At 44.4% G+C, this 26,392-nt stretch overlaps 2 protein-coding genes across 2 annotated transcripts; one reads left to right on the top strand and one right to left on the bottom strand.

The window, feature by feature from the left end:
• The first annotated feature begins 353 nt into the window (after positions 1-353).
• Positions 354-10,307, top strand: ECRG4 (ECRG4 augurin precursor). Its single transcript, XM_055539099.1, has 4 exons — positions 354-839; positions 5,499-5,546; positions 7,462-7,619; positions 9,708-10,307. The coding sequence occupies exons 1-4, from the start codon at positions 416-418 to the stop codon at positions 9,864-9,866; spliced, it is 789 nt and encodes a 262-aa protein (XP_055395074.1). The 5' UTR covers positions 354-415; the 3' UTR covers positions 9,867-10,307.
• A 10,979-nt stretch (positions 10,308-21,286) lies between these two features.
• LOC129623151 (60S ribosomal protein L14) lies at positions 21,287-22,019 on the bottom strand. Its single transcript, XM_055540265.1, has one exon. The coding sequence runs from the start codon at positions 21,984-21,986 to the stop codon at positions 21,345-21,347; it is 642 nt and encodes a 213-aa protein (XP_055396240.1). The 5' UTR covers positions 21,987-22,019; the 3' UTR covers positions 21,287-21,344.
• Between the last annotated feature and the right edge of the window lie 4,373 nt (positions 22,020-26,392).

The following is a 26,392-nucleotide window of genomic DNA, read 5'->3' as shown; positions in this document are numbered from 1 at the left end:
CAGGGGAGGCCGGCTCCAGCTCCCGTGGCCTCACGCGGGTGCCGGGTGCCCCTTCAGTGTGCGTGGATGGGGCACACGATGGAGACGTGTGAACACTTGCGGGGCTTATTCTCTCCTGATTACTGAAAGGCTCGTCTGTCGGAGTCTCTTGAGCGAGCTGTTTTCCTGGAATGCAGCTCTGAGCCCAGAGCGTGGAGACTTAAACAGCACGAAGCACAGAGCTGCCAAAGGCATCTTTAGAGCTGCGACGCAAAGCCAGGACATTCCGAAGGCCTGAGAGGGAGGGAGGGAGCGGGCTGGGGGGACCAGGGCGCGCGGTGCGCAGGAGAGGGGACTGTGGTCGGGAGGGCCGGTAGCGGAGAGATCCCGAGGCCTGAGCGGGTACCCTCAGAGCACCCAGACCTTCCCCCACTGGATGCCGCGTCCCCTCCCGAGGCAGCCGGACCTCTCTTGCCCTTCGCCCGCGGTCTTTGGCGCCGCAGGCGCCCGCAGCCCCGCAGCCTTGGAGGAGCCGCGGCCGGAGAGAGGGGCGCGGAGACTTGGCACGGACGCTTGGCCCGCGGCCCGTCGGCACAGCGCCCGCCTGCCGGGTCCCGCCCCGGCCCGGACTCGGGGACCGCCCGCGCGTCCAGTACCCTTGAGCGCAGTTCTTCAGGGCGCAGTCCGCCGGCGCCGGGTCCTCCACTACAAGCGCCTTCCTTATCCTTCCCGCGCAGTGGCCAAGGCGCGCTCATCTCTCTCCAGCGCATCCGCTGCAACCATGGCCACCTCCTCCGCGCGGCCCGCCTTCCTGGTCATGACCGCACTGGCGCTGCTGCTGCTGCTGTGCGTGGGCCCAGGTAAGGAGGCGATTTCACGGCGCTAGCGCCGAGAGGAGGGCGCGGAGACCAAGGCGTACATCCCGAGTCCTGGCAAGGGCCAAGAGTTGAAAGCGGTCTTGGGTTCTGCCCTTGCGCGGTGGGAAGTGGCAGAGTTCAGGGTCAAGGGCAGGGTTTCAGGTGTTCGCGGCAACCTTGGGAAAAGAGGCGGAGGAGCCTTGGACAGAACGCTAGAGGCAGGGCGCAGTGGGCGCTGTAGGCAGGTGGCACCCAGAACTCAGAGGAGTCAAAGGGCCTTCATCCCCAGGGTCCCTTCCAGGTGTTCCCTTCCTGGCGCCTCGGCTCAGTTAAGTTCCAGGCCTGCAAATCTGCGCGAGCAGGAGCAGGGCCTCACCTCCTCGCTGGGGAAAAGCTCTGAAAGGAGAAAAAATTTTAACGTCTCTACTTCTTGGAGGCCCTCTTGAATGGGTTGGCAATCCCAGTTCTTTCCCTAGAAAATGCGCGCATTCACACACAGGCTGCAGATGAAGTGGGTGGGGTGTGGACTTCTGAACCCTGGGAGCCCACAGAACCCACCTTAGGGAGGTTTCACCCTGAGTGCTCACTTCCCTCTTGCCATCCTTTATGGCTCAGGAGTGGCCTCCTGCAGGCAGGGGTGCCTTTGCGGGTGTGAGAGGTGGGGTGGTGACCCCAGGTCTACTGGGAAGATTCAAGGGCTGGAAGGTGGGAGGGTGACCTGCTCAAGAACCTGAGACTAAAGTTTCTCACACCACAAAGCAGCCAAACAAGGTGGGTGGAAAGGCAGGACCCCCTTGGTTGCTGAACGTGTGTGTTTTGGGTGGTCAGCACAAGCTGCGAACAGCAAACATAGGCCAGAGGAGCAATGGGAGCCCTGGGGGGCATTAGCACAACAGAGGGGCTGGGGTGACTGCTTTTCTAATTTAGGACCACAAGGGAGGCCAGTCAATCACTCCCCATCACCTGATTTATCACCTCCCGCTTGTTCCTCCCATTTTAAGAACCACATCTGAATACAGCAAGTGGACATCAGCTAGAAACCCATTCTTTTCAGGACTTTTATTTCATTTATACCAAGATTGCAGTGATAGGAGTTGGTTAAAATATTATGGTCATTGAGCTGGAATGTGAAAGTTCTTATGACACCAAATAAGAATCTTTATGTAAAGTCCCCAAGGTGATTTTATGACACCCAAGAGCATTTAATGGAGAAAGGGACCATTGCCCTTTCTTGATCAGTTTATCATGAGCTTCAAAGGGGGCATTTTAAAATTCCAAACCCGCTGGGAGATCAAATGCCAGGGAGCTAAACTTGATCAACTCAGGAGCGCGTATGAGCACAGCCTAAAAATGGTGACCAGTGGCGTTGGGGTAGAAATCCATGATGCTACAAGACAAACCCCACAGCAGCTCATTCGTTCTTTATTCCTTTCTTCAAATAAAGTTAGCGTGGTGTCCACGTTCATGCATTGATATTTACAGTTCAGTGGGCAGTAATTGGCACCATGGCATGGCTGATATTTATCATTTTAGGACTTGTTCACCCTTTTCAATTGTGTAGCTGAATCTGATGAGGCTCACCTTTCTGGGTTAGTAGTGACACAGATTTGCTAGGAGAAATTGCAGCTTCAGCACAAATGCCATTCAGATGGTAAAGAATCTGCTTGCAATGCGGAAGATCCAGGTTCAATCGCTGGGTCAGGAAGATCCCCTGGAGGACAGCATGGCAACCCATTCCAGCATTCTTGCCTGGAGAATTCCACAGACAGGAGCCTGGCAGGCTGCAGTCCAAGGGGACGCAAAGAGTCGGGCATGACTGAGGGACAAACACTTTTCACTTTTCCAATGTCTGTTTCAATTCATCGGTATTAAAGTGCTCTTACAGAATACAGACAGAGTGGTACTTAATTTGGCAGGCTACTCTGAGTCATTGGAGACTCACATATATTAAGATACTAAAATATGCTCAGATTCGTGCTCTGTTCATGTTGGCAAATGTAGATTCCTTCGCTGGCTCTTGAGGTTGAGAGGGAAGCACAGACTGAAAGTGGTCCCACCCCTTGTAACTGAACCTCCTGTGCAGCAGCCTCCCCAGTGCTGACTCACAACTGATGCCCAGATACCTCTAGCGACTCTGGATGGGAAGCTTCTCTGTTGATTTGCTCCAGCCTTGGGTGGCTGTCCAGTGCTGGCAGCCTGCTGCCCACCCAGAGATTTATGGCCAAGTGGCATCTTAGAGCCATCTATCGCTCTGCTCCCAAAAGTTTCTTTCCTCTAGTTTAACATTTGTGTGTGTGTGTTTGTGTGTGTGTGTGTGTGTGTGTGTTAGTCACTCAGTCATGTCCAACTTTCTACAGGGCTACAGCCTTGTAGGCATCTCTGTCCATGGGATTCTCCAGGCAAGAATACTGGGGTGGGTTGCCATGCCCTCCTCCAGGGGATCTTTCCAACCCAAGGATCGAACCCAGGTCTCCTGCATTGGCAGGCAGATTCTTTACCGTCTGAGCCATGAGGGAAGCCCCAGGTAAACATCTAAACTCCTTTAATTTGTTATCATACACACACACAGGCCATTTGTTCCTCCTGGACTTTTTCCTCTTTCTAAACCTTTTTCCTTTTGCCAGAACTCCTGTTTTTCTGTGACCATCTGAAGGTCACATGTTAGCACCTGAACCAAATAGTAAAAGAGGTGGGCTGATCAGAGACAAGCTGAAACACAGGCAGGACAAGTATTTCCTTTCTGCAAGACACTCTCCTTTTATTTACGCAGCCTAAAATTGTACCTGCTTTTTAAACAACTGCATCTCTGTAGACTGACTGGAAGTGTAGATGATAATTCTGAATTCAGACCACTGCCCACTTAGCCCACTGCCCAGAGACACCAGCCCTCCTCTGAAGACATGAGGGTGGCCCCACTGTGTTCTCCTCTTGCAGTGGGATCCCTAGAGTTCCCCCCAGACCTGGCTCCCTCTTCTAAAGGCAGGTGGGAGGCACCCAAATTCAAACACCTGTGGGGGGCTTGAGAGGCAAAGTGCTGTTTACAGACCCCAGGGTCTGCCAAGTGACCTGGGTCTGGAAACATTCAAATACTAAATCTGTAAACATGGGGCACCTAAGAAAACACACTTGCAGGTCACGTTTAGCGGTGAGCAGCCAATTTGTGACTTTTGGCTACAAATGTGTTTTTTTCCTCCCCAACTACATAATAAATTTTTTAAGCAGAGTTTCTTAGTCTTCTTTGGGCCCCACACACTTCTGAAAGTCTGGCTGGAGCTCTGGCTCCTATTCCCAGAAGACCACACCTTTGCAGTTGCAAATTGGTCCACAGTTGGGGAGGGCAGGACCTGCTGAAGAATGGATACCACCATCTCAGCATCTCCATCCTTGGGCCAGACTGTGGCTCATACACCTAAGGATGCTCTGCTCAGTCTTTACAGGGCTGTGCTCTCTCCCAGGACCTCTGGTTCCCCCTCCACAGGACAAGCCTCATTCCTGTAAGTAGCACTCAGAGACCAGAGGCTTCCACAGTCTTCAAACCAGCTCACGGGCCAGAGGGTACATTCCATGAGATCAAACTCATCATTTCCTATTAAATGATTGGGCAGGTTATAAACACTTCTAGATCTGAATACAAACCACAGTAAATGGTACAAATGATGCCTGATTGTAAGACAGTCAGGGCAAGTAACGATACAGGGCTGAACTTTGAGAGCACTGAGGCACGTTCCTCGGCTTGTGGTGGAGAAAGCCCACTTCTGCCTTCATCTTCTCATGACTGCCATCTGTGTGGTGTCACCTCTTCTTGTAAGGACATCAGTCGTTGGATTTAGAGCCCAGCCTAAACCCAGCATCATGTTACCTCCGGACCCTTAACTCACTGCATCTGCAAAGACCTTATTTTCAAATAGGTTCCCACGCTGAGGTTCTGGGTACTATGAATTTGGGGGGACACTATTCAGTAAAGTCTGCAGGCAGGTACATATGACAGATAGCTGCCTGAATATTATTTAATTTTTTTTTAAAGTTTTATACTAGAATATGGGCTTCCCAGGTGGCTCAGTGATAAAGTTTCAGCCTGCCAATGCAGGATTTGATCCAGGGTTCAGTCCCTGGGTGGGGAAGATCTCCTGGAGGAAGAAATGGCAACTCCTCACTCCAGTATTCTTGCCTAGAGAATTGCATGGACAGAGGAGCCTGGTAGGCTACAGCCCATGGGGTCACAAAGAGTCGGACACGACTGAACAACTGAGCACGCATGTATACATAGCCAGTTAACAATGTTGTGATAGCTTCAGGTGAACAACAGAGGGACTCAGCCATGCATGCAATACACATGTATCTCTTCTCGCCTAACTCCTGGTGACTGCCTGAATACTATGGTAGAAGGGCTCAAAGAACAATGTTACTTTTCCTGGAGAACAGTTCAGATGGTCTCCAGTAGCTCAAAGTGTCCTGCTCAGCTATAGTCCTTGTCACCAGTTTGAGCAACGGGCAGCCTGAATGGCCTTTTCTACACAACAGGAAATGCAGCAAGCATTGGATACCAAGTTGCCAAAGCAGGATAGGGGCATGAAGTGAGTTTTTTCCAATGTGGATTTTTGCATGTGAGAAATTTAGGGGTTCAGTACAACCCTGAAATGATTTCTGTCTTCATTCCTTTAGGCGGCATAAGTGGAAACAAACTCAAGTTGCTGCTTCGGAAACGAGAAGGTAAATACAGCCTACATGGATAAGGGGGCATTCTTCACTGGGTTTCAGGGAAACGGGGATGTTGGTGTGTTCACTGGAGGCTTGTGTTTGGAAAATGAAAAGTGTTTACTCCTTAAAAGGTTAGCAGATAGAAAGGGTGGTTCTGTGGGCATGTGGTGCGGTATTTCATCAGATAAATATTATTGCCAGTTAATGCTTCTCTGAAAGCTGTCAGTGTAGATTCAGAAATAAAAGGAACAGAGCGGCAGTGTTCAAGGAAGGCTGTTTTAGAACCCTGGTGCCCTTTAGAGCACATGCCTGAGTCTAGAGCACACACTGCCTTAGTCCTGGGGCAGCGCAGAGTGGGCTTGTGGGTGTCCTCTGTACCCAGGTGGCCCTTGGGAAAGGGTTAACCAGAAAGGCTGTTGTGTTGCTGACACCCGTCGTGAAGAACATGCCTCAGGGAGTGGTGGTAGCACATGAACAGTCTGGGAGCCATGCAGGTGAGTCCTGGCCCCTGCAGCGGGTTCCGTCACCCTGTGGTCCTGTCAACACCATTCTCCCTCGGAACATGTGTCTTCACCTGGAAAACAGGAAGTTATCTGTCCCTTAGAGTGAAGACTAAATTTCTGAGGTGAACTTTTAGCCACTTATTCTTTTCCCTGAGTTAATGGGGCTCCAGGAGGTTGAATTTGAAGTCTGTTCCCCACTGTGGGGCCCCAGTGCTTATGCAGCTACTTTCAGGGGGTCTGCAGTGACCCCTCCACCTGATACACACCTGCTGAGCACATGTGGCCCCTCTCGGTATGGAAAGGGACTCCCAGCATCTCCCCAGCTCTTCCAGCTGCTTCTGAGGCCTTCGTCCACCCCTGACCTCCCAGGCCCTCAGACGGCCCCTTCCCTGGGCTGAGCAGCCATCTCCCAGGGATACCAGGGCTGATGGGAGTTCTGGCAGGACCACCTGTGCAAGGGATACCAGAGAGAAAGTGACCGAGAAAATCAGGACTCCTCTGTGTATACCTTCAGCGTTTATCCAGCTCAAGCCAAGAAACACATATTGAGCACCTACTGTGTACGAAACAGTGTGACAGGCCCAGAGGGAAATGCCCAGACAAGCAGGCGGTGAGAATACAAACGTGCTGATATTTACCCACGTGAGCAAGGACACAAGGGCACTTGACTTCCTTTTCCTGTGCAGCCTCTATGCCAACCTCAAGGCAAAGACCATCCATCTAGTGTCACAGATGAGGGGACAGGGGCTCAGTGCTGGTCATCAGGGTCAGCCTAGGACCCAGAGCTTCCCTGAGTGTATCTGCAGGAGTGGGGCCTTTTCAGCACTGAGCCCATGACAGAAGGCATTCGGGGAAGCCATGGGAAAGCAAGGGTCACCCCATTAAGAGGCAGTCCAATCATCAGTGGTCACACAGTGGGACCCCAGGTGGCACCGCTTGTCCCCGCAGCCCCTGCTGGACTCGCCTGGCTGGCCGGCCCAGGGCCCCTTGTTCAGCTCTCTCCCCTGGACTCCTAAGCAGCCCCAGAGGGCTCTTGTTTACTTGGATAGTGAACACCCACCGGGCAGCACTGGATACACCGTGGTTTCCTGACAGCAGAGCCCACAAGGAAGCACTAGCTCCTGTCCAGAGCTAGACCAGGGTCTGGGTGTGGCCAGGGGCTGCAGAGGAGGAGCTGAATTTGGTTCCTGCCCCAACCCCAGGCCTGTGATATGGCAGTGCCCAGAGGGCAGGGCTGGCTACCCCAGAGCCCAGGGTGGGACCTAGTGAGGGAACCCCCACTGTACCTGTGTCTTGCAGGAAGGATGTGCCAGACAGAACATCTCCTACCAACAGGGGTGGGAGGGGATGTGGAAGAGCAATTCACCCCAGTGAGGAAAGAAATCATCTTTGTACTTGGTGGTGGGGGGAACCCCTCGTTTCAGCCCCTGCTCCCACTACGACCCCGGTGGCTGTCCAGGAGAGCAAAGCCAAGGAGTTCCTGAGCAGCCTTAGGAGGCCCAAGCGGCAGCTGTGGGACCGCTCAAGGCCAGAGGTGCAGCAATGGTACCAGCACTTCCTGTACCTGGGCTTCGATGAGGCGGTGGGTGTCCTGGCTCCCTCAGCAGGAGGGGTGGGGCCTGGGAGAGTGGAGGCTGGCGCAGAGGCCTGGCTTCCCCTAGTGGGGATGAGGGTGGCGGGGCAGAGGCCTGGATCCCTTGGGGGTGGGTGGGACAGAGGGCTGGCTTCCTACAGGGCAGAGTGGAGGTGAGGGGCAGAAGCCTGGATCTTCCTGAGGGAATGGGGGTTGGGGGGCAGAGGCCTGGATTCCCATGGGGGTTGAGGGTGGAGGGGGGAAAGGAGGCTGGCTTCCTACAGGGCAGGGTTGGGGGCAGAGGCCTGGCTCTTCCTGGGGGGGATGAGGGTTGGGGGGTTGGGGAGAGGCTTGGATTCCCACTGAATGGTGGGAGGGCATGCAGGGAAACGGGCAGAGAATGAAGTTCTGTTATTTGCCCTGAAGTCAAAGGCAGAGCTGCCAGGCGCTGGATCACGTGACCGTCAGGTGTACGGTGTTGGCTGGAATTTTCCACCCCGCTGTGCCCAACGGGATCCCTCCCATCAGGGTTTGGTAGCAGAATTCCAGAGACTTCCCTGCCCAGAGAGGCTGGGACTTAGATTCAGGGAGAGTCTGATTTTCCTAGGAACCTTCTGACCGTATCTGTATGGTTTTATCTGAGTGTGAGTAAATGTGAGGATCCAGTAAGGTTCTAACATATGCACAGATGGGACTAGAAGGACATGCACCCAGACACCAGTAGGGCTTGGGAGTGGAAATAGCCCCTTTCTATTTGTCTCCCTTCCACCATGCTTTTTTAAAATGTGAGTCTGCATTATTTCTGTATTTACAAAATATTTTTTAAGTTTTTTAAAAAAAAAATTATTTTAAGGCAAAACCTAAAACAAGATTATAAAATGAGGAAAACCAAAGAATGAGGCTACTACACTGTGTGACAAACTGCAGCATTGTGAGCCAAGCAGGCCATCTTCTTTTGAAAGCAGAGACTGGTGGCGGGGCTGAGTGTGGTGGAGGTCGGAGCCCCAGGCCAAACGGATGAAGAGGGTGGAATTGTGCCAACGGTAGTCAGTGTTTGTGGCCTGAGTTGGTGCACCAGATCTGTTTGAGCGTCACTACAGTTGTGAGAGAGCACCACCAGACACGCCCTGAGGCTGCAGTGTCATTCTGTTCACCACCATTTACTAAGCCCATAGCCTGTGCAGCAGCCCAGGCAGGACTGGGGGTCAGCGTCTGCCACACTAGACACCTAGTGCTGGGGGCAGGCCCAGTTGTTACTGCATTGGGCAGATGTCCACTTTCTTTACCAAAAAAGAGAAGAATGCTGAAGTCTGGGGTATATTTAGAACTCACAGGTAGGGGTTCAAGGGAAGGGGTGTATATGCCTTTGGGGACTAGGCTTTCAGCAGTGCTCTCCTGCTGGTTAGAACTGACCTCTGGCCCAGGGATGCTGTAGCCAGGAGTAATTATTTTTTTAAGTACTATTTATTATTTTTTTATTGAAGTACAGTTGAGAAGTACTCTCTTATTGAAGTACGCTTGAAAGTCCCTTGAACTGCAAGGGGATCAAACCAGTCAATCCTAAAGGAAATTAACCTAGAATATTCACTGGAAGGACTGATGCTGAAGCTGAAGCTCCAGTACTTTGGCCACCTGATGACTCACTGGAAAAGATCCTGATGCTGGGAAAGATTGAGAGCAGGAGAAGGGGGAAACAGAGGATGAGATGGTTAGACAGCATCACTGACTCAATGGATATGACTTTGAACAAGCTCTAGGAGATAGTGAAGGTCAGGAAAAGCCTGGTGTGCTGCAGTTCATGGGGTCACAAGGAGTTGGGCATGACTTAGTGACTGAACAACAGTTGATTGTTGTTAATGTTAGTTTCAGATACACACACACATATATATATATGTTCTTTTTCGGGTTCTTTTCCCTTATAGTTACTACAGGATATTGAATATAGTTCCTCCTTGTGCTGTACAGTAGGACCTTGTTGCAGGAGTTTCTATTAGGAGTCATTCATTGTTAAAGAAAAACACCAGAGAAACACCACCAGTAAAATGTGCTCTGGGAAGTGGTGTCTTTAATCCCATCCTTTCTCACCCTCTTCTCCAGAAATTTGAGGATGACATCAGCTATTGGCTGAATAGAAATCGGAATGGGCACGACTACTATGATTACTACCAGCGCCACTATGATGAGGACGCGGCCATTGGCCCCCGGAGTGCCCACAGCTTCCGGCATGGAGCCAGCGTGAACTACGACGACTACTGACCACCCCTTGGGGCAGGTTCAGGCCGTGGGCTCTGCACAGCTCTTGGGCTGTGTCTGCCGTGTCTAGTCTTGGCCCATCTTCCCTACTCGCTTTCTATGGCCAGAAAGGAAGCATTAACACAGAGAATATAAAGGCCTTTCGAGAGTCCATGCAAGTTCCTAACACTGCATTCCATTTAAAACTATAAATAAAAGCATTTTGTTTAAAAGTCTGAGTTTGAAAGTTTGAATGAAACTTAAGCTGGCAAGAGTTTTCCTTCCCTGGATGTTTCTCAACCTCTCAGAGGCACCAAGTGTGACCCCTCCAAGAGTCCCTACCATCCCAAGCCATGGGACAGAGCAGGGGTCTTCAGTGTGTTAGAATTCAGTCCACACTAAAAGCAAACAAACAAGCAAAACCCAGCAAGAAAATTTATTGGAAATCATTTAAGATCACAGAACACAGTTTGGAGGATCTAATCATTGATGTGGTTTTGCAAGCTTGATTGCTCTTCCATGGCCTGAGCCAGAACCGGACCTGTTTAATATTATTAGGCAGGAAAAATGAGTAATATAAAAACCACTAAAGTTCGGTTAACTTCAGAGCTTCACTTACCTTAAGAAATTGAACCTTGTCTAATGAATCCAAGATTTAAGAATATACTTTGCATCGTGTTTAAACAACCTGAGTGAATGGAGAAGCGGGGATGGAAGGGGATGGAAGGGGAAGAAGGGAGGGGAGGGAGATGGGGGCGTGACACCTGCAGAGGGGACGGGCCCTCAGCATGGCTCTTGTACTCACAGACCCTCTGACAGCCTGCTGGAAGCTTTCTCACAAAACTGCTACGTGATTTGCACATAATCTCTGAGACACCCCGATATTCACAGGCTGCAGGTAATGAACCCCTGGGCTTGGTGGCAGATACCGGCTTAACGAGAGCAGTGTTTCTGGACAATCCTTTGGAATCCCTACAACTTTTAAAAATTGGTGGTAAAACACACACAACATAAAATCCCCTGTTTTGAGCATTTTTTGGTGCACAGTTCAGGTGCGTTAAGTTCATTCACATTGTTATGCAACTGTCACCAATCTCCACCTCCAGAGCCGTCTCATCTTCCCCAAGTAGGTACTCTGTCCATGAAACCGTAAGTCCCCAGCTCTGCTCCACCTTCTTTCTATCTGCATGGACTGGACTCCTCTAGGGACCTCCTGTAAGTGGAATCATACAGTATTCGTCTTTTGTTACTGACTCAATATTTCACTGAGCATTATGTCCTCAAGCTTCATCCCCCTTGTAGCATACCACGTTTCTCCCCTGTTTAAGGCTGAGGCATATTCTACTTTGTGTGCAGACCACTCTGTTTATCTACCAACAGACACTGGGTTCCTTCCACCTCCCGGCTGGTGTGACTAATGTTGTGAACACGGTCTGCAAATACCTCTTTCTGTCCCCACTTTCAGTACTTTAGGGCATACCCAGAAGTAGAATTATTAGATCATAAAGTAATTTGTTTTGTTTTTTGAGGAACCACCATTTGTTTTCCACATTAGCTGTACTATTTTATATTTTAATATAAAAGAGTTGTAATTTGCTGTTCAGTCGCTCAGTCATGTCCGATTCTTTGTGACCCCACGGACTGCAGCACGCCAGGCTTCCCTGTCCATCACCAACTCCCAGAGCTTGCTCAAACTCATGTCCATTGAGTTGGTGATGCCATCCAACCATCTCATCCTCTGTCGTACCCTTTTCCTCTTGCCTTCAATCTTTCCCAGCATTAGGATCTTTTCTAATGAATCAGCTCTTCATATCAGGTGGCCTAACTATTGGAGCTTCAGCATCAGTCCTTCCAATGAATATTCAGGACTGATTTCCTTTAGGATTGACTAGTTTGATCTCCTTGCAGTCCAGGGGATGCTCAAGAGTCTTCTCCAATACCACAGTTCAAAAACATCAATTCTTTGGCACTCAGCTTTGTTTATAGTCCAACTCTCACATCCATATATGACTGCTGGAAAAACTATAGCCTTGACTAGATGGACCTTTGTTAGCAAAGTAATGTCTCTGCTATTTACCATCAGGGAAGCCCAAGAGTTGTAATAGGAAAGAGCTTTTGTGTTCTGTACAAGTTAGTCACTGAAGGGATGTTGCCTTTAAGCCTATATTATACATAATGGCCCATCTTGGGCACCCCTGCCGCCCAGATAATAAGCATAAAGCTAAAACACCTTTGTTTACCTCCCAGGAAACCTCCTGACTAGGCCCACCTGTAAGTGTCTACAGGAAGATGAAATTCACATGCTGCCTCCAGAGGCTGCTGGTGGGGGAATGGGGAGGTGGAACCGGAAATGCTTGGCTGTAGTCCCTCCCCCTTAATATAAAAGGAGCCTGTAGTCCCTCGCCCTTAATATAATCTAACTCAGGCAAGATGGTTCTCTGGGGGCATAACTCCACCATCTCCTGCGTCTGCTGGCTTTCTGGATAAAGTCGCAATTCTTTGCCCCAGCAAGTCGTCTCTTGACTTATTGGCCTGTCCTGTAGGTACGAGATTGGACTCTGTAATAGAGTTACATTCAGACTTTTGCTTCTGTTTCTTAACCACTACGGTGCTGCTCAAACCCCAGTGCAGTGTTGGGGAGGGGGCTGGGCAGTGATGGAGAGCGTTTCTTAATTTCATTCCTAATCTTAAATGTTGCTGTGCTTCTCCATAAATTATGTTTGCTGGGTGTTTTTGGTAGATGCCTTTTCTCAAGCAAGTTACTATTCTTTTAAAAATATGCTAAGAAGAGTTTAAAATGTCATATGGATGCTGAATCCTAGATTATCTGTTGATAAATCATCTTTTTAAATCTGTTAATTAACAATTAAATTGATAGAATTCTAATATTAAGCAATTGAATTGTGACCCCATGGACTGTAGCTGGCCAGGCTCTTCTCTCCATGGGATTCTTCAGGCAAGAATACTGAAATGGGTTGCCATTCCCTTCTCCAGGGTATCTTCCCAACCCAGGGATTGAACTCATGTCTCCTACATTGCAGGCAGATTCTTTACTGTCTGAGTCATCAGTGAAGTGGAATAAAACTAACTTGATCATGATTTTTTTCATTGTTGGATCTGGTTGGATATTAGTTCAGAATTTTTGCATCCATGTCCATGAGGAAGATTGGCCTGTAGTTTTGTTTCTGGTTCTGTTGTGGTCAGTTTGGGTGTCTGGCTTATGCAGGATTCCTAAAATGAATTATTTTCTGATATTTCTCCATATAAGGATGGAATTCTCTGTCCCATATGGGAGCATTCTGATAAAGCCATTTGGATGGAGTGTTTTCTTCATGGTATTAATAAAATTTTTGACTATTTGAATGCATTTATTTTACAGGTAAAGCATTATTTGAATTTTGTTTCTCTCCTTGAATTTGTTTTGCAAAATTCTATCTCTCTAGGTAGTGATTGATTATATGAAAGTTTTGAAGTGTGTTGAGAATTGCTCTTAATATCCTTTAATCTTTATTTCTCTGTAGCATCTGTGGTTGTTTTTCATTCCATTTGTGCCTTTAAAAACATCTTTTCAAATATTTGTGCCTTTGTTTTTAATGAATCTTTTCAAACATTTGGTTTTTGCCTTGTTGCTGTGCTCTTTTGTACGTTTCTCTATGTCACAAATTTCTGTTCACTCAATTTCCTTTCTTCTGCATCTGTGGGTCTTTGATTTAGCTCAATTTTGAGGCTTATTTTTTTTCCAAAGGCAAATACTTACTATTCTAAGGTTCCTCTTCAAGAACTGTATTCCATGAGTTTGATGTGAAAAGCTAGATGATGAAATCACCTAATTTCAATTATAATTTCTCCTTTGACCCATGAGTTGATTATAAGTGTTATTAAATTTCCAAGTGAATGAATTTTTCTAATTATCTTATTGGCTTTGTTTTCCTACTTAATTGCATTGTGTGTTTGTGTTTTTAATGTAGTCAGATCCTAATTCTTTGAAGTATACCAAGGCCAGCTTTACATCTGAGTGTGTACCAGCCCAGCAAGGGTTCCCGTGTGCTGAAAGGAATGTGTGTTTCCCAGACATCAAATGTAGTCAATCCATTAGCTCAAGCCCAATTGTGACATTGTTCACATACTCTATTTTCTTACTAATTTTTTTGGTCCATTTGATCTACTGATTCTGATAGGTATGTTGAAATCCAAAGATGGATTTGACTAGTTTTTTTGTTTAATTTCTGTCAATCTGGCTTCATAGAAAGCTATGGTCTTCCCAGGTGGTTCTAGTGGTAAAGAACCCGCCTTCCAATGCAGGGGACGTAAGAGACACAGGTTTGATCCCTGGGTCTGGAAGATTCCTTGGAGGAGGGCATGGAGACCCATTCCAGTATTCTTGCCTCGAGAATCCCATGGGCAGAGGATCCTGGTGGGCTACAGTCCATAGGGTCGCAAAGAGTTGGACACGAATGAAGTGACTTAACATGTATACACATATTCACATGGGATATGATAAATTTTTCCAGTGAATGGAATCACTTATTTTTATGCATCACATTGCCTTATTTCTAATAATGCTTTTTGCCTGAATTCTCTTTTGCTATTAATATTTGCCTGCTGTTGACAACTAATTGCCTGTTCTCTCTTTTCCATAGTTTGACTTTTTATCTTCCTGTGTGCTTTAGGTGTGTTTTTTGTAAAGAGTACATCACTGAAATCTTTTTTGCTTTTTTTAAAATAGAGTATAACTTTTAAGGTCTGAACAGGAGAATTTAGCTCATTGACATGTGTTATGATTAGTGATTTTTGTCTATAACATTACACTTTGAACTTGTCCCATTTTTCCTGTCCTCTCCTCCCTTTTCCTCCTGTCTTGCCATCATTTGGACTCTTTTGTTTTCCTTTACATCTTTCTTTTCCTTTCACTTCCTTTGAAGGTTATATTGGATCTGTTCTATTAGTGTTTGCCCATTTAATCCATATTTAACAAGCTATAGGCAGTCAATAGTCATAGTCATCTCCTGGAAAAATACAAGGACCCCCAAATACTTCATTTTGCCATCTTCTCTCCCAATTTATAAGCTACAATAACTCAGCATTTAAAATCTAGTCTACTGGGCACTTCCCCGGTGGCTTAGTAGTTAAGAAAAAAAAAAAAAAAACTTTGTGGGACACATTGAAGGAGAGTCAGAAAAGGAATTTAGGTAAGGAACATAAGGGCTTCCCTGGTGCCTGCAATGCAGGAGACCCTGGCTCAGTCCCTGGGTGGGGAAAATCCCCTGGAGAAAGAAATGACAACCTACTCCAGTATTCTTGCCTGGAGAAGCCCACGGACAGAGGAGTCTGACGGGCTACAGTCCATGAGGCCGCAAAGAGTCAGACACAACCGAGCGACTAAACATACACACACACAAGAAACATTAAGAAATGGACAATCTTTTTGTGGTGATTTGGTAAATTTTATTCTTGATTAGATATATGATGGTATTAAATAAGAGCTATCTCTTTCAAAATATGAAAAGAAATAAATATAAGCATATTCTAATAGTGTCATTAGGAATAGACTTTTTATTTTTATTTATTTATTTATTTATTTTTTTATCATTTAAGTCTGGTTTATTTCAATAAATGCCAGTGTAATGCCTTCCAAATCCAACCATACTGCTGAAAATGACAAAATTTCATTCTTTTTATGACTAATATTCCAGACTTTTTAATGCCTTTGCTATAGTTTGCATTTTCCAAATAAGGATGTTTGTTTCTATGATGGGAAAATGACCTAATTTAAATATACATGATTACTTTCTAAGTAAAATCTTAAAGTTCAGTCATCATCAGCTTTTTATAATAATGGAACAGCCCAGAGCTTTAGCCTCCACAACCTCCACATTGCAGAAAAGAGCTGAATATGAGTTGGAAGATCTACTTCCAATGCCTTTAACCAGCTATATAGTGTTTGGGTAAATCACTTTGAGTCTCTGAGCTCCGGTTTCCTAACAGGTAAAATCAGGACAGCAGTGGTAACCCACTCACTTCATAGAGATAGAAAGAACAGAGGATAATCTGTGTTTTCAACTACAGCACCATCTACAAAGTGTTAGTTGTGGTGTAAACAATACTAAAATGCACATTAGCTCAATTTCAAAGAGTCAGTTTATAAAAATCTTTATCTTGTTTCCTTTTTATATTGCATTATAATGTATTCTTGTGTAAAATAAAAATGTGAAAGTACAAAAAAATATATATAGAAGGAACTAAGAATCAACCATAAATACTGCCATCCAGGAAAAAAAAATAAACTACTGTTCATGTATTCTTTACCTTTACCTTTATATGTTGATTATATATGAATGTTGTGTCAGTCACAAACTTGGTAGAAAATTGAATTCAAATAAAGATGGTTCAAAAAAAAAAAAAATCTGCTTTCCAAAGCAGGGGATATGGATTCAATCCCTTGTCCAGGAAGATCCCCCATGCCATGGGGCAACTAAGCCGGGCACCACAGATAATGAGTTCACGTGCTGCAGCTACTGAAGGCTGTGTGCCCTAGAGCCTATGCGCCACAACAAGAGAAGCCACCGCAATGAGAAGCCTCAGTACTACAATGAAGAGTAGCCCCCGCTTGCCTCAACTAGAGAAAAGCCTGTATGCAGCAACAAAAACCTAGCACGGCCTAAATAAATAAATAAAAATCTTGTCTGCTTTATGTCCCCATGTTAGTTACCTTTGCCTCATTTACAGTCACTAGCTTGATTAGATGTCACATATCATATCCAGCCTGGCTTACCATCTCTCCTTGAGACTCAGACCCTGCATCAGAGCTCCTCTTCGTTTGACTTTAATACCGTCCTCTAAAATCCCTTTAGTGCGGGTCCTTTGATGGTCAACTCCCCAAGTCCACACGTTCCCTTGTGTTGCTCGGTTTAGGGTTTTGGTTGAGTTAATCACCACTTTGGAGACACTATCCTACAGCTGTGTGGCTTCCACTGCTGTGTGAAGGGTTTTACCATAACCTGTCATTTTAGTTAGGCAAAAATTCATATGTTTTCTGAAATATATATATTATACATATTTTTAATATATATCTATTCAAGAGCTTTTACACTACACTTGTCCTCCCCACTGCCTTATATAACAGATGCGCCTCTAGTACGTACATCTATATCTGCGTATTTGTACTGCTTGGGGTTATTGGGCTTCATCTCAGGGTTGCTGTTTTTCAACAAATTTGGAAAAATTCTATTCCTTTGAATGTTACTTCTCCCCATTCCATTATTTCTTGAACTTTATTCAGGTTATAAATTTCACTATCCTCCCTTTTTAAAATATGCTTCAAAGAAGTGAAAGTTTTAGTCACTTAGTTGTGGCTGACTCTTTGCAACCCCTATAGCCTGCCAGGCTGCTCTGTCTATGGGATTTCCTGGCAGGAATACTGGAGTGGGTTGCCATTCCATTCTCCAGGGGTTCTTTCCTACCAAGGGATTGAACCCCGGTCTCCTTCATTGCAGGCAGATTCCAGCCTCTGAAGTCTTTGCAGGTCAATTCTGGCTGCCCCCACTGCTTCTTATTCATGGTGTCCCACCTTCTTGGTGTCATGTGATTTCTTTTTTTTTAATTAAATTTATTTATTTTTAAATGAAACAAAGATGGATATTTTTAATGATAAAAGGTACAATTCACACAGAAGATAGACATCATAAACACCTAACAACAACAACAAAAATATACATAAAGCAAAAATCAGAAGAAATATAAGGGAAAAGAAAGAAGTATATCATAGTGACATCTTAACATTTCTCTGAGAATATTTTATCAAGTACAGAAAAAATAAGAATAGGAGCATCTTGAATTATGTCATTAATAATTTAAATATAATAGATTTCTATTTATATTAATCTTATATTCTACACAAATATATTTAAAATTTTATATCTCATACATTGTTAGATATCCATAGGACATTTAGTAAAACTGGCAGAAGAGTAAACATTACTAAATTTCAAAAAGTAGAATTCTTTATTTTGTGATTCAGTTGTACATATACACATATATTATTTTTGAAATTATTTTCCATTATATATTATTACACTTACTGACTGCAGTTCCCTGTGCTATAGTAAACATTTGCTTGCTAGTTGCATGTCTATTTTTTAAAATTAGAAGTTGAGCTTTCTATTCATACTAAGTCAAACAAGTGGAAACAAAATGTAATAAATGTTTTAGTTAGGCAAAAATTCATAAGTTTTTCTAAAATACGTATTATTTATATATATGTATACAAGAGCTTTTGTACTATACTTGATAAAGGCTTAAGAAAGAACATCAAAAAAAGAGATGGAGAAATTGTAAAACAAACTAAACAAAATGGCAGCACTGAATATGAAATAGAAAAAGTGAAACAAACTAGATAAAAGTAAAAGATCCTTATATAATCCAGTTGTTTGTAAATTTGGCTGCTCATTAGAAACATATCTGGAGCTCTGGTGAAATAAAAGTAATACATAGACATTTGTATTTCTCAAAAAGTTCCAAGATAATTCTGATATCATCTGGGTTTTAAAAAGTGATTACAGTTTTTTCTATTAAATGGTAGTTTTGATGATATAGAATTCTGTAATTTTTCTGTTGACCAATCATGATACAATGGTATTAAGTGAGTAATGGTTACATAATCACAATAGTGAAAGATGTTTCTCAGTTTTCATAATCAATAGGCAGACCAAAAATAAAAGATAATTACAATTGCAAGCCATAATGGGAACATGATTAACCTAACAATATAAAGTAATTACGTACAATTTGGGGGCTCGAGCAGAGTGATGTGGTAAGTAGAAGTGCACACATGCTTCCGTCCACAGCCAGTGTATATCTTATGGTTGGTGCATTTAATCCATTTACATTTAAAATAATTATCAATATGTATGATCTTATTATCATTTTCTTAATTGTTTTGGGTTTATTTTCTGTAGGTAAGTCTTTTCCCTCTCTCGTTTCCTGCCTAGAGAAGTTCCTTTAGCATTTGTTGTAAAGCTGGTTTGGTGGTGGTGCTGAATTCGCTTAACTTTTGCTTGCCTGAAAGGCTTCTGATTTCTCCATCAAATCTGAAGGAGAGTCTTGCTGGGTACAGTATTCTTGGTTGTAGGTTCTTTCCTTTCTTTACTTTAAATATATCATGTCATTCCCTTCTGGCTTGTAGAGTTTCTGTTGAGAAATCAGCTGATAGATAGCCTGATGGGAGTTCCCTTGTATGTTATTTGTTGTTTTTCCTTGCTGCTTTTTATATTTTATCTCTGACTTTAATCTTTGTTGGTTTGATTACTATGTGCCTTGGTGTGTTCCTCCTTGGGTTTATCCTGCCTGGAATTCTCTGTGCTTCCTGGACTTGGCTGGATGTCCTGTGATTTCTACCCATAATGTGCTCATTATTTTTGGAACTTTTTTGTTCATGAATAACTGAAGCCTAAATTAAGTTGGACTTTTCCAATCAGCACTTGGATTTCTTGTTGCTTGAGGCCCAGAGTGCAGGTGCCAGGGCTAGAATGTGGGCATCTGCTAACTGGGACCCCTCAGTGTAGATTAACTCCACGTGTGTATCTGCAGACCCTCCCCTTGTGGTTCCTGTTCTCCTGATGCCCTCTCCCCACCCATGCATCCACCGCCTCCCAGAGCATCCTCACTGCACGTTTCAGTGTGATGGATTCAATCGCTAAAAAGATTTTTAAAAATTATATGTGGCATTTATTTGCTCCCATTGAAACATTGATAGCCCAGGTTATCTAATCTGCCCTACTACTAGAGACTCCCAGTTGATTATCTATTTATTAAAAAAAATTTTTTTTGATGTTGACTACTTTTAAAGTCCTTATTGAATTTGTTACAATGTTGCTTCTGTTTTATGTTTTTCAGGCATGTGGGATCTTAGCTCCCTAACTAGGGATCAAACGAGCACCCCTGCATTGGAAGGTGAGGTCTTAATAAATAATATTTATTATTTTTGGTTGCACTGGGTCTTCATTGCTGCATGGATTTTCTCTAGTTTCAGCAGGTGGGGGTACTCTCTAGTGGTGGTGCATGGGCTTCTCATCATGGTGGCTTCTCTTGCTGTGGAGCATGGGCTCCAGGCGTATGGGCTTCAGTAGTTGCAGTGTGTGGGCTCCAGAGTTCCGTCTCAGTAGTTGTGGTGTACTAGCCAAGCTGCTCCAAGCCATGTGGGATCTTTCAGTACCAGGGATTGAACCCGTGTCCTATGCATTGGCAGGCGGATTCTCGACCACTGGACCACTAGGGATGTCCCCTGACCATTTACTTAAAATCCTATGGTCTTCACCATTTTTGTGTGTCTGGGAAATCTCTTCTAAAAATAATGCTTTTTAATGCCTAAACTAAAATGTACAAGATTACAGATGAAAACAGTTATATTGAAAGAGTGCTTAACACTTTAAAACATGAATTAGTGATATAGTAACAAGTGTGCTTCTGAATGATACAAATAACAAGATCTGCTGACAGGTATGTTCTTAGTTGCTTAGTCGTGTCCAACTCTTTGTGACCCCATGGACTGTAACCTGCCAGGCTCCTCTGTCCATGGGGATTCTTCAGGCAAGAATACTAGAGTGGGTTGCCATGCCCTCCTCCAGCGAATCTTCCCAACCCAGGGATCAAACCCAGGTGACAAGTATTCAGTTCAGATCAGATCAGTCGCTCAGTCGTTTCTGACTCTTCGCGACCCCATGAATCACAGCACGCCAGGCCTCCCTGTCCCTCACCAACTCCCGGAGTTCACTCAGACTCACGTCCATGGAGTCAGTGATGCCATCCACCCATCTCATCCTCTGTCGTCCCCTTCTCCTCCTGCCCCCAATCCTTCCCAGCGTCAGAGGCTTTTCCAATGAGTCAGCTCTTCGCATGAGGTGGCCAAAGTACTGGAGTTTCAGCTTCAGCATCATTCCCTCCAAAGAAATCCCGGGGCTGATCTCCTTCAGAATGGACTGGTTGGCTCTCCTTGCAGTCCAGGGGACTCTCAAGAGTCTTCTCCAACACCACAGTTCAAAAGCATCAATTCTTCGGTGCTCAGCCTTCTTCACAGTCCAACTCTCACATCCATACATGACCACAGGAAAAACCATAGCCTTGACTAGATGGACCTTTGTTGGCAAAGTAATGTCTCTGCTTTTGAATATGCTATCTAGGTTTTGGTCATAACTTTCCTTCCAAGGAGTAAGCGTCTTTTAATTTCATGGCTGCAGTCACCATCTGCAGTGATTTTGGAGCCCAAAAATATAAAGTCTGACACTGTTTCCACTGTTTCCCCATCTATTTCCCATGAAGTGATGGGACCGGATGCCATGATCTTTGTTTTCTGAATGTTGAGCTTTAAGCCAACTTTTTCACTCTCCACTTTCACTTTCTTTTTTTTTTTTTTTTTTTCCCAGCGAGAAGACTTTAATCCACAGATTAAATAATTTGCCAGCATGTCAAAAAGAACTTTTATTCTGATTCAAATAGCCTCTTATGCACTCATGCTTTCTTGCCAGATGCCTTTGGAGCAGGTGCTTTCTGGGATGGAGCTTTCTGACCCTTCTGAGTTTTAGGAGGAGGTGCTGCCTTCTGGCCTGCAGCTTTCTGGGCAGGAGCCTTCTGGGCTGGAGCCTTCTTACCCTCAGTGGTGATCTTTTTGGCTGGAACCTTGGCGGCAGCAGCAGCTACTGCAGCTGCCCCCTTAGCAGCAAGGGCTTTCTTGGGAGAAGCTTTCAGGAGAGCTGCCTTTTGAAGTTTCTTAACTTCAATCTTGATTAGTCTGTTTCTCATTTTCCTTGCCTTCATGACTTTGTAACGATCAAAATCTGTCATCTTGGCTTTCTTCTCTCTGGCTTCAATCTTCTTGGCCCACCTTGTGGCTGCCCACTTTGCATTGATATCTGCCTTCTCCCAGGCTTTCCGGACATACTTCTGGCGGGCACTGTGTGGGAACTTGAGGATGAAGTCAGTGAGCTGCATGCATTTGAAAGGCATAGCCTGTCTCCTTACTTGAGTGCAAGGTCCATCCACCAAAGCCCTGTTCTGATCAATAACATCTACAATCGCGACCAGCTTCCCGGCATGAGGCCCAAAGGAGACGTAGGCCACCCGGCCAACCTCTACGAAGCGCCTGAACACCATGTTGGCGGCGTTCGGCGAGAAGGAAGCTCCACTTTCACTTTCATCAAGAGGCTTTTGAGTTCCTCTTCACTTTCTGCCATAAGGGTGGTGTCATCTGCATATCTGAGGTTATTGATATTTCTCCCGGCAATCTTGACTCCAGCTGGTGCTTCTTCCAGCCCAGAGTTTCTCATGATGTAGTCTGCATATAAGTTAAATAAGCAGGGTGACAATATACAGCCTTGACGTACTCCTTTTCCTATTTGGAACCAGTCTGTTGTTCCATGTCCAGTTCTAACTGTTGCTTCCTGACCTGCACACAGATTTCTCAAGAGGCAGGTCAGGTGGTCTGGTATTCCCACAGGTATACTAGGTGACAAACTCCCAGGTAGGAACAATGCAGTTTGTTGTCTACCATTATAATGAACAAAAAGCTAAATTTGAGTTGAGGGTTAGTGAAAACAAATAATGGGCTTCCCTGGTGGCTCAGGGGTAAAGAAACCGCCTGCAATGTAGGAGACGCAGGTTCGATCCCTGGGTCTGGAATATTCCCTGGAGGAGGAAATGGCAACCCACTCCAGTATTCTTGCTGGGAAATCCTGTTGACAGAGGAGCCTGGCAGGCTACAGTCCATGGGGTCACAAAGAATCAGACACAACTTAGCAACTGAGCATATACACACAAAAGCAAATAATGCAGTACTTTCCCTGACCTAGGGATGGAACGCTTGTCTCAGGCATCTCCTGCATTGGCAGGCAGGTTCTTTACCATGAGCAGCACCTGGGAAGCCTCATCAATATTATGTATAATAGTATGTGAATGTCAATCTCCAACTCCTAATTTATCCCTCTACCCCCTTCCCCTTTGGTAATCATAGTTTGTTCTCTATGTCTGTGAGTCTGTTTTGTAAATAAGTTCATTTTTTGTCATATTTTAGATTCCACATATAAGTGATATGGTATTTGTCTTTATCTGACTTACTTCACTCAGTAGGAGCATCTCTGGGTCCATCAATGTTGCTGCAAATGGCATATTTCATTCCTTTTTATGGCTGAGTAATATTTCACTTATATATATGTACCATATCTTCTTTATCCATTTGTCTGTATATGGACATATAGATTGCTTCCATGTCCTGGCTGTTGTAAATAGAAGAACACTGAGGTTCATATGTCTTTTCAAATTAGAGTTTTCTCTGATATAGGCCCAGGAGTGAGATTGCTGCATCATGTGGCAACTCTACTTTTAGTTTCTTAAGGAACTCTGTACTGTTTTCCATAGAGGCTGCACTAATTTACATTCCCATCAATAGTGCAGGAAGGTTCCCTTATCTCCATGCTCTCTCCAGCATTTGTTGTTCATAGATTTTTTAATGGTGGCCATTCTGATTGGAGTAAGGTGATACCTCATGGTAGTTTTGACTTGTATTTCTCTAATTATTAGCAATATTGAGCTTATTTTCATGTGTCTATTGGCCATTCATTTGTCTTCTTTGGAGAAAAGTCTCTTTAGATCGTCTGCCCACTTTTTGATTGGGTTGTTTATTTTTTTCTGCAATTGAGCTGTTTATATATTTTGGAAATTAATCCCTTGTTGGTTGCATCATTTGCAAATGATGATTTTGCAAATATTTTCTCACATTCTGTAGTTGTGTTTTCATTTGTTTACAGTTTCCTTTGCTATGCAAAAGCTTTTATGTTTAATCAGATCCCATTTGTTTTTCATTTTTAATTTCATTTCTCTAGGAAATGGATCCAAAAAGACATTGATTTTTGTCTTCTATAAACTACCCAGTCTTACATTTAGGTCTTTAATCCATTCTGAGTTTATTTTGTGTATGGTGTCAGGAAGTGTTCTAATTTCGTTCTTTTGCATGTCCAGTTTTCCCAGTGCCACTTATTGAAGAGACTTTTTCTCCGTTGTATATTCTTGCTTCCTTTGTCAATCGTAGATTGTGTGAGTTTATTTCTGGGTTTTCTGTCCTGTTCCATTGATCTATATTTCTGGTTCTGTGACAGTACCATACTGTTTTGATTACTTTGTAGCTATGTAGTATAGTCTGATCCCTGAAGGGGATGGCTACCCACTCCAGTATCCTTGCCTGGAGAATTCCATGGACAGAGGAGCCTAGTGGGTTACAGTCCACGGGGTCGCAAAGAGTCGAACACAACTGTGTAACTAACACACACACACAGTATAGTCTCAAATCAGGGAGCCTGATTCCTCCAGCGCTGTTTTTCTTTCTCAAGATTGCTTTGGCTAGTCAAAGTCTTTTGTGTTTCCACACAAATTAAAAAAATTTTGTTCTAGTTCTGTTAAAAAAAAAAAAAAGCCATTGTTTATTTGATAGAGATTGTATCGAATCTGTGCATTGCCTTGGGTAGTATTGTCATTCTGACAGTATTCACAGTACCGATTCTTCCCATCCAGAAACACAGTATGTCTTTCCATCTGTGTCTTCTCTGAGTTCTTTCATCAGCATCTTACAGGTTTCAGAGTACAGATCTTTTGCCTCCTTGGGTAAGTTTATTCCTAGGTAGTTTATTCTTTTTGATGGAATGGCAAATGGGATTATCTCTGTCATTTCTCTTTCTGATCTTTTGTCATTAGTGTATAGAAATGCACCAGATTTCTGTGTATTAACTTTGTATCCTGCAAATTTATTGAATTCATTCCTGAGCTCTAGTTGGCATCTGTAGGATTTTCTGTGTATAGTATCATGTCATTTGAAAACAGTGGCAGTTTTACTTCTTTTCCAATTTGGATTCCTTTTATTTCTTTTTCTTTGATTTCTGTAGATAGCACTTCCTAAACTATGTTAAATAGATGTGGTGAGAGTGGACATCCTTGTCTTGTTCTTGATCTTAGAGAAAATGCTTTTAGCTTTTCATTGTTTAGAGTATGATTTTAACTGTGGGTTTGTTACACATGGCCTGTATCACGTCGAGTAGCTTCCCTCCATACCTGCTATCTAGAAAGCTGATATCATAAACGGATGTTGACTGTTTTTATCAAAAGTATCGAGATGATCATATGGTTTTTATTCAATTTGTTGATATGGTGTTTCACACTAATTTGTGGATATTGAAAAATTCTTGCATTCCTGTGATAAATCCTACTTGATCATGGTGTATGATCCTTTTAATGTATTGTTGGAATTGAGTTGCTAGTATTTTTTTTGAATATTTTTATATCTATGCTCATCAGTGATGCTGGCCTATAATTTTCTTTTTTTGTGTGTTACCTTTGTCTGGTTTTGATACCAGGGTGATGATGGCCTCATAGAATGAGTTTGGAAATGTTCCTTCTTCAGCATGTTTTGGGAATAGTTTCAGAATAGGTGTTAACTCTTCTCGTATTTTTAAAGCTAAGTCTCTGAGCATATGACACGTGAGAGAGGATGACCAGGTCATCCAGGGGACCCCTGCTTGGGATGTCACACCCAGAGTGACCTGGTCACTCATTTACAAACAACTGAAGGCTGTATGGAGAAGGAGTCTTGTTCTTGGAGAGCCCGAGGGCACAACCAGAACCCATGCCTGGATGCTCAGTGAAGCTGAAGTTAGCTCAGAATTCCAAAATTGGAACAGGCTGCTTCACAGAGTGAAAGTGTCCCCAAAAGAGTACGTGAACCTTTGTCAAGATTGTTTATTGAAAATTCTGCTCTTGCAAATGAAGATCTCTTACAGTTTGAGGTCACGGGATGGACACCCATTGGCATTCTTCATGGGCAACACACTATCCTCCACCCCTACAGAGCCTTTGTGAAGGGACCTGGCACCTGATCCCTCTGAAACTGATGAAACGTTTCTCTGGGATAAAATTGTAACAGTGTTCATACAAAAGGAGCACAGGCAAGACTAGATATTGGAGGAAATGTTCGGGCCAAAGGAATTCATCTCATTCAAGCTGCAGAGCAATGAGTTAAGGTTGAAGAGTCTTGTTTACAACAGGCCAGTGCTTTTCTAAAATTTTCTAATGTTTCTAACTTTTGAGTTGACCTAAAAGTTCGTTTGGGTTTTTTCACAAGATCTTATGGAAAAACTTGAATGAACCTTTGGGCCAACCCAATAGTTTCATGATTTATCTGCTTCTCAAATCAGGCTGAGGCATTTGGGGGGCGGGGAAACAGGTGCATAAACCCAGGGAACTGAGATTTATAAAGAGCTGTCTTTCCATGGAATGTATATTTCTTTTTCTCATTAAACAAGCACCTATCACACCTAATATAAGCTGGTCTGGGGAGAGAGCAGAGATACCACTGCTGCCACCACCAGGGGCTTCCCTGGTGGCTCAGTGATAAAGAACCTGCCTTCCAGTACAGGAGGCACGGGTTCAGTCCCTGATCCAGGAAGATCCCACATACCGTGGAGCAGCTAGGCCCTTGTGCCACAGCTATTGAGCCTGTGCTCCAGAGCCTGGGAGCC

Source organism: Bubalus kerabau, chromosome 11 (assembly GCF_029407905.1).
Source record: "Bubalus kerabau isolate K-KA32 ecotype Philippines breed swamp buffalo chromosome 11, PCC_UOA_SB_1v2, whole genome shotgun sequence".
NCBI classification, from domain to species: domain Eukaryota; kingdom Metazoa; phylum Chordata; class Mammalia; order Artiodactyla; family Bovidae; genus Bubalus; species Bubalus kerabau.
This window is presented reverse-complemented; position numbering and strand designations above follow the sequence as displayed.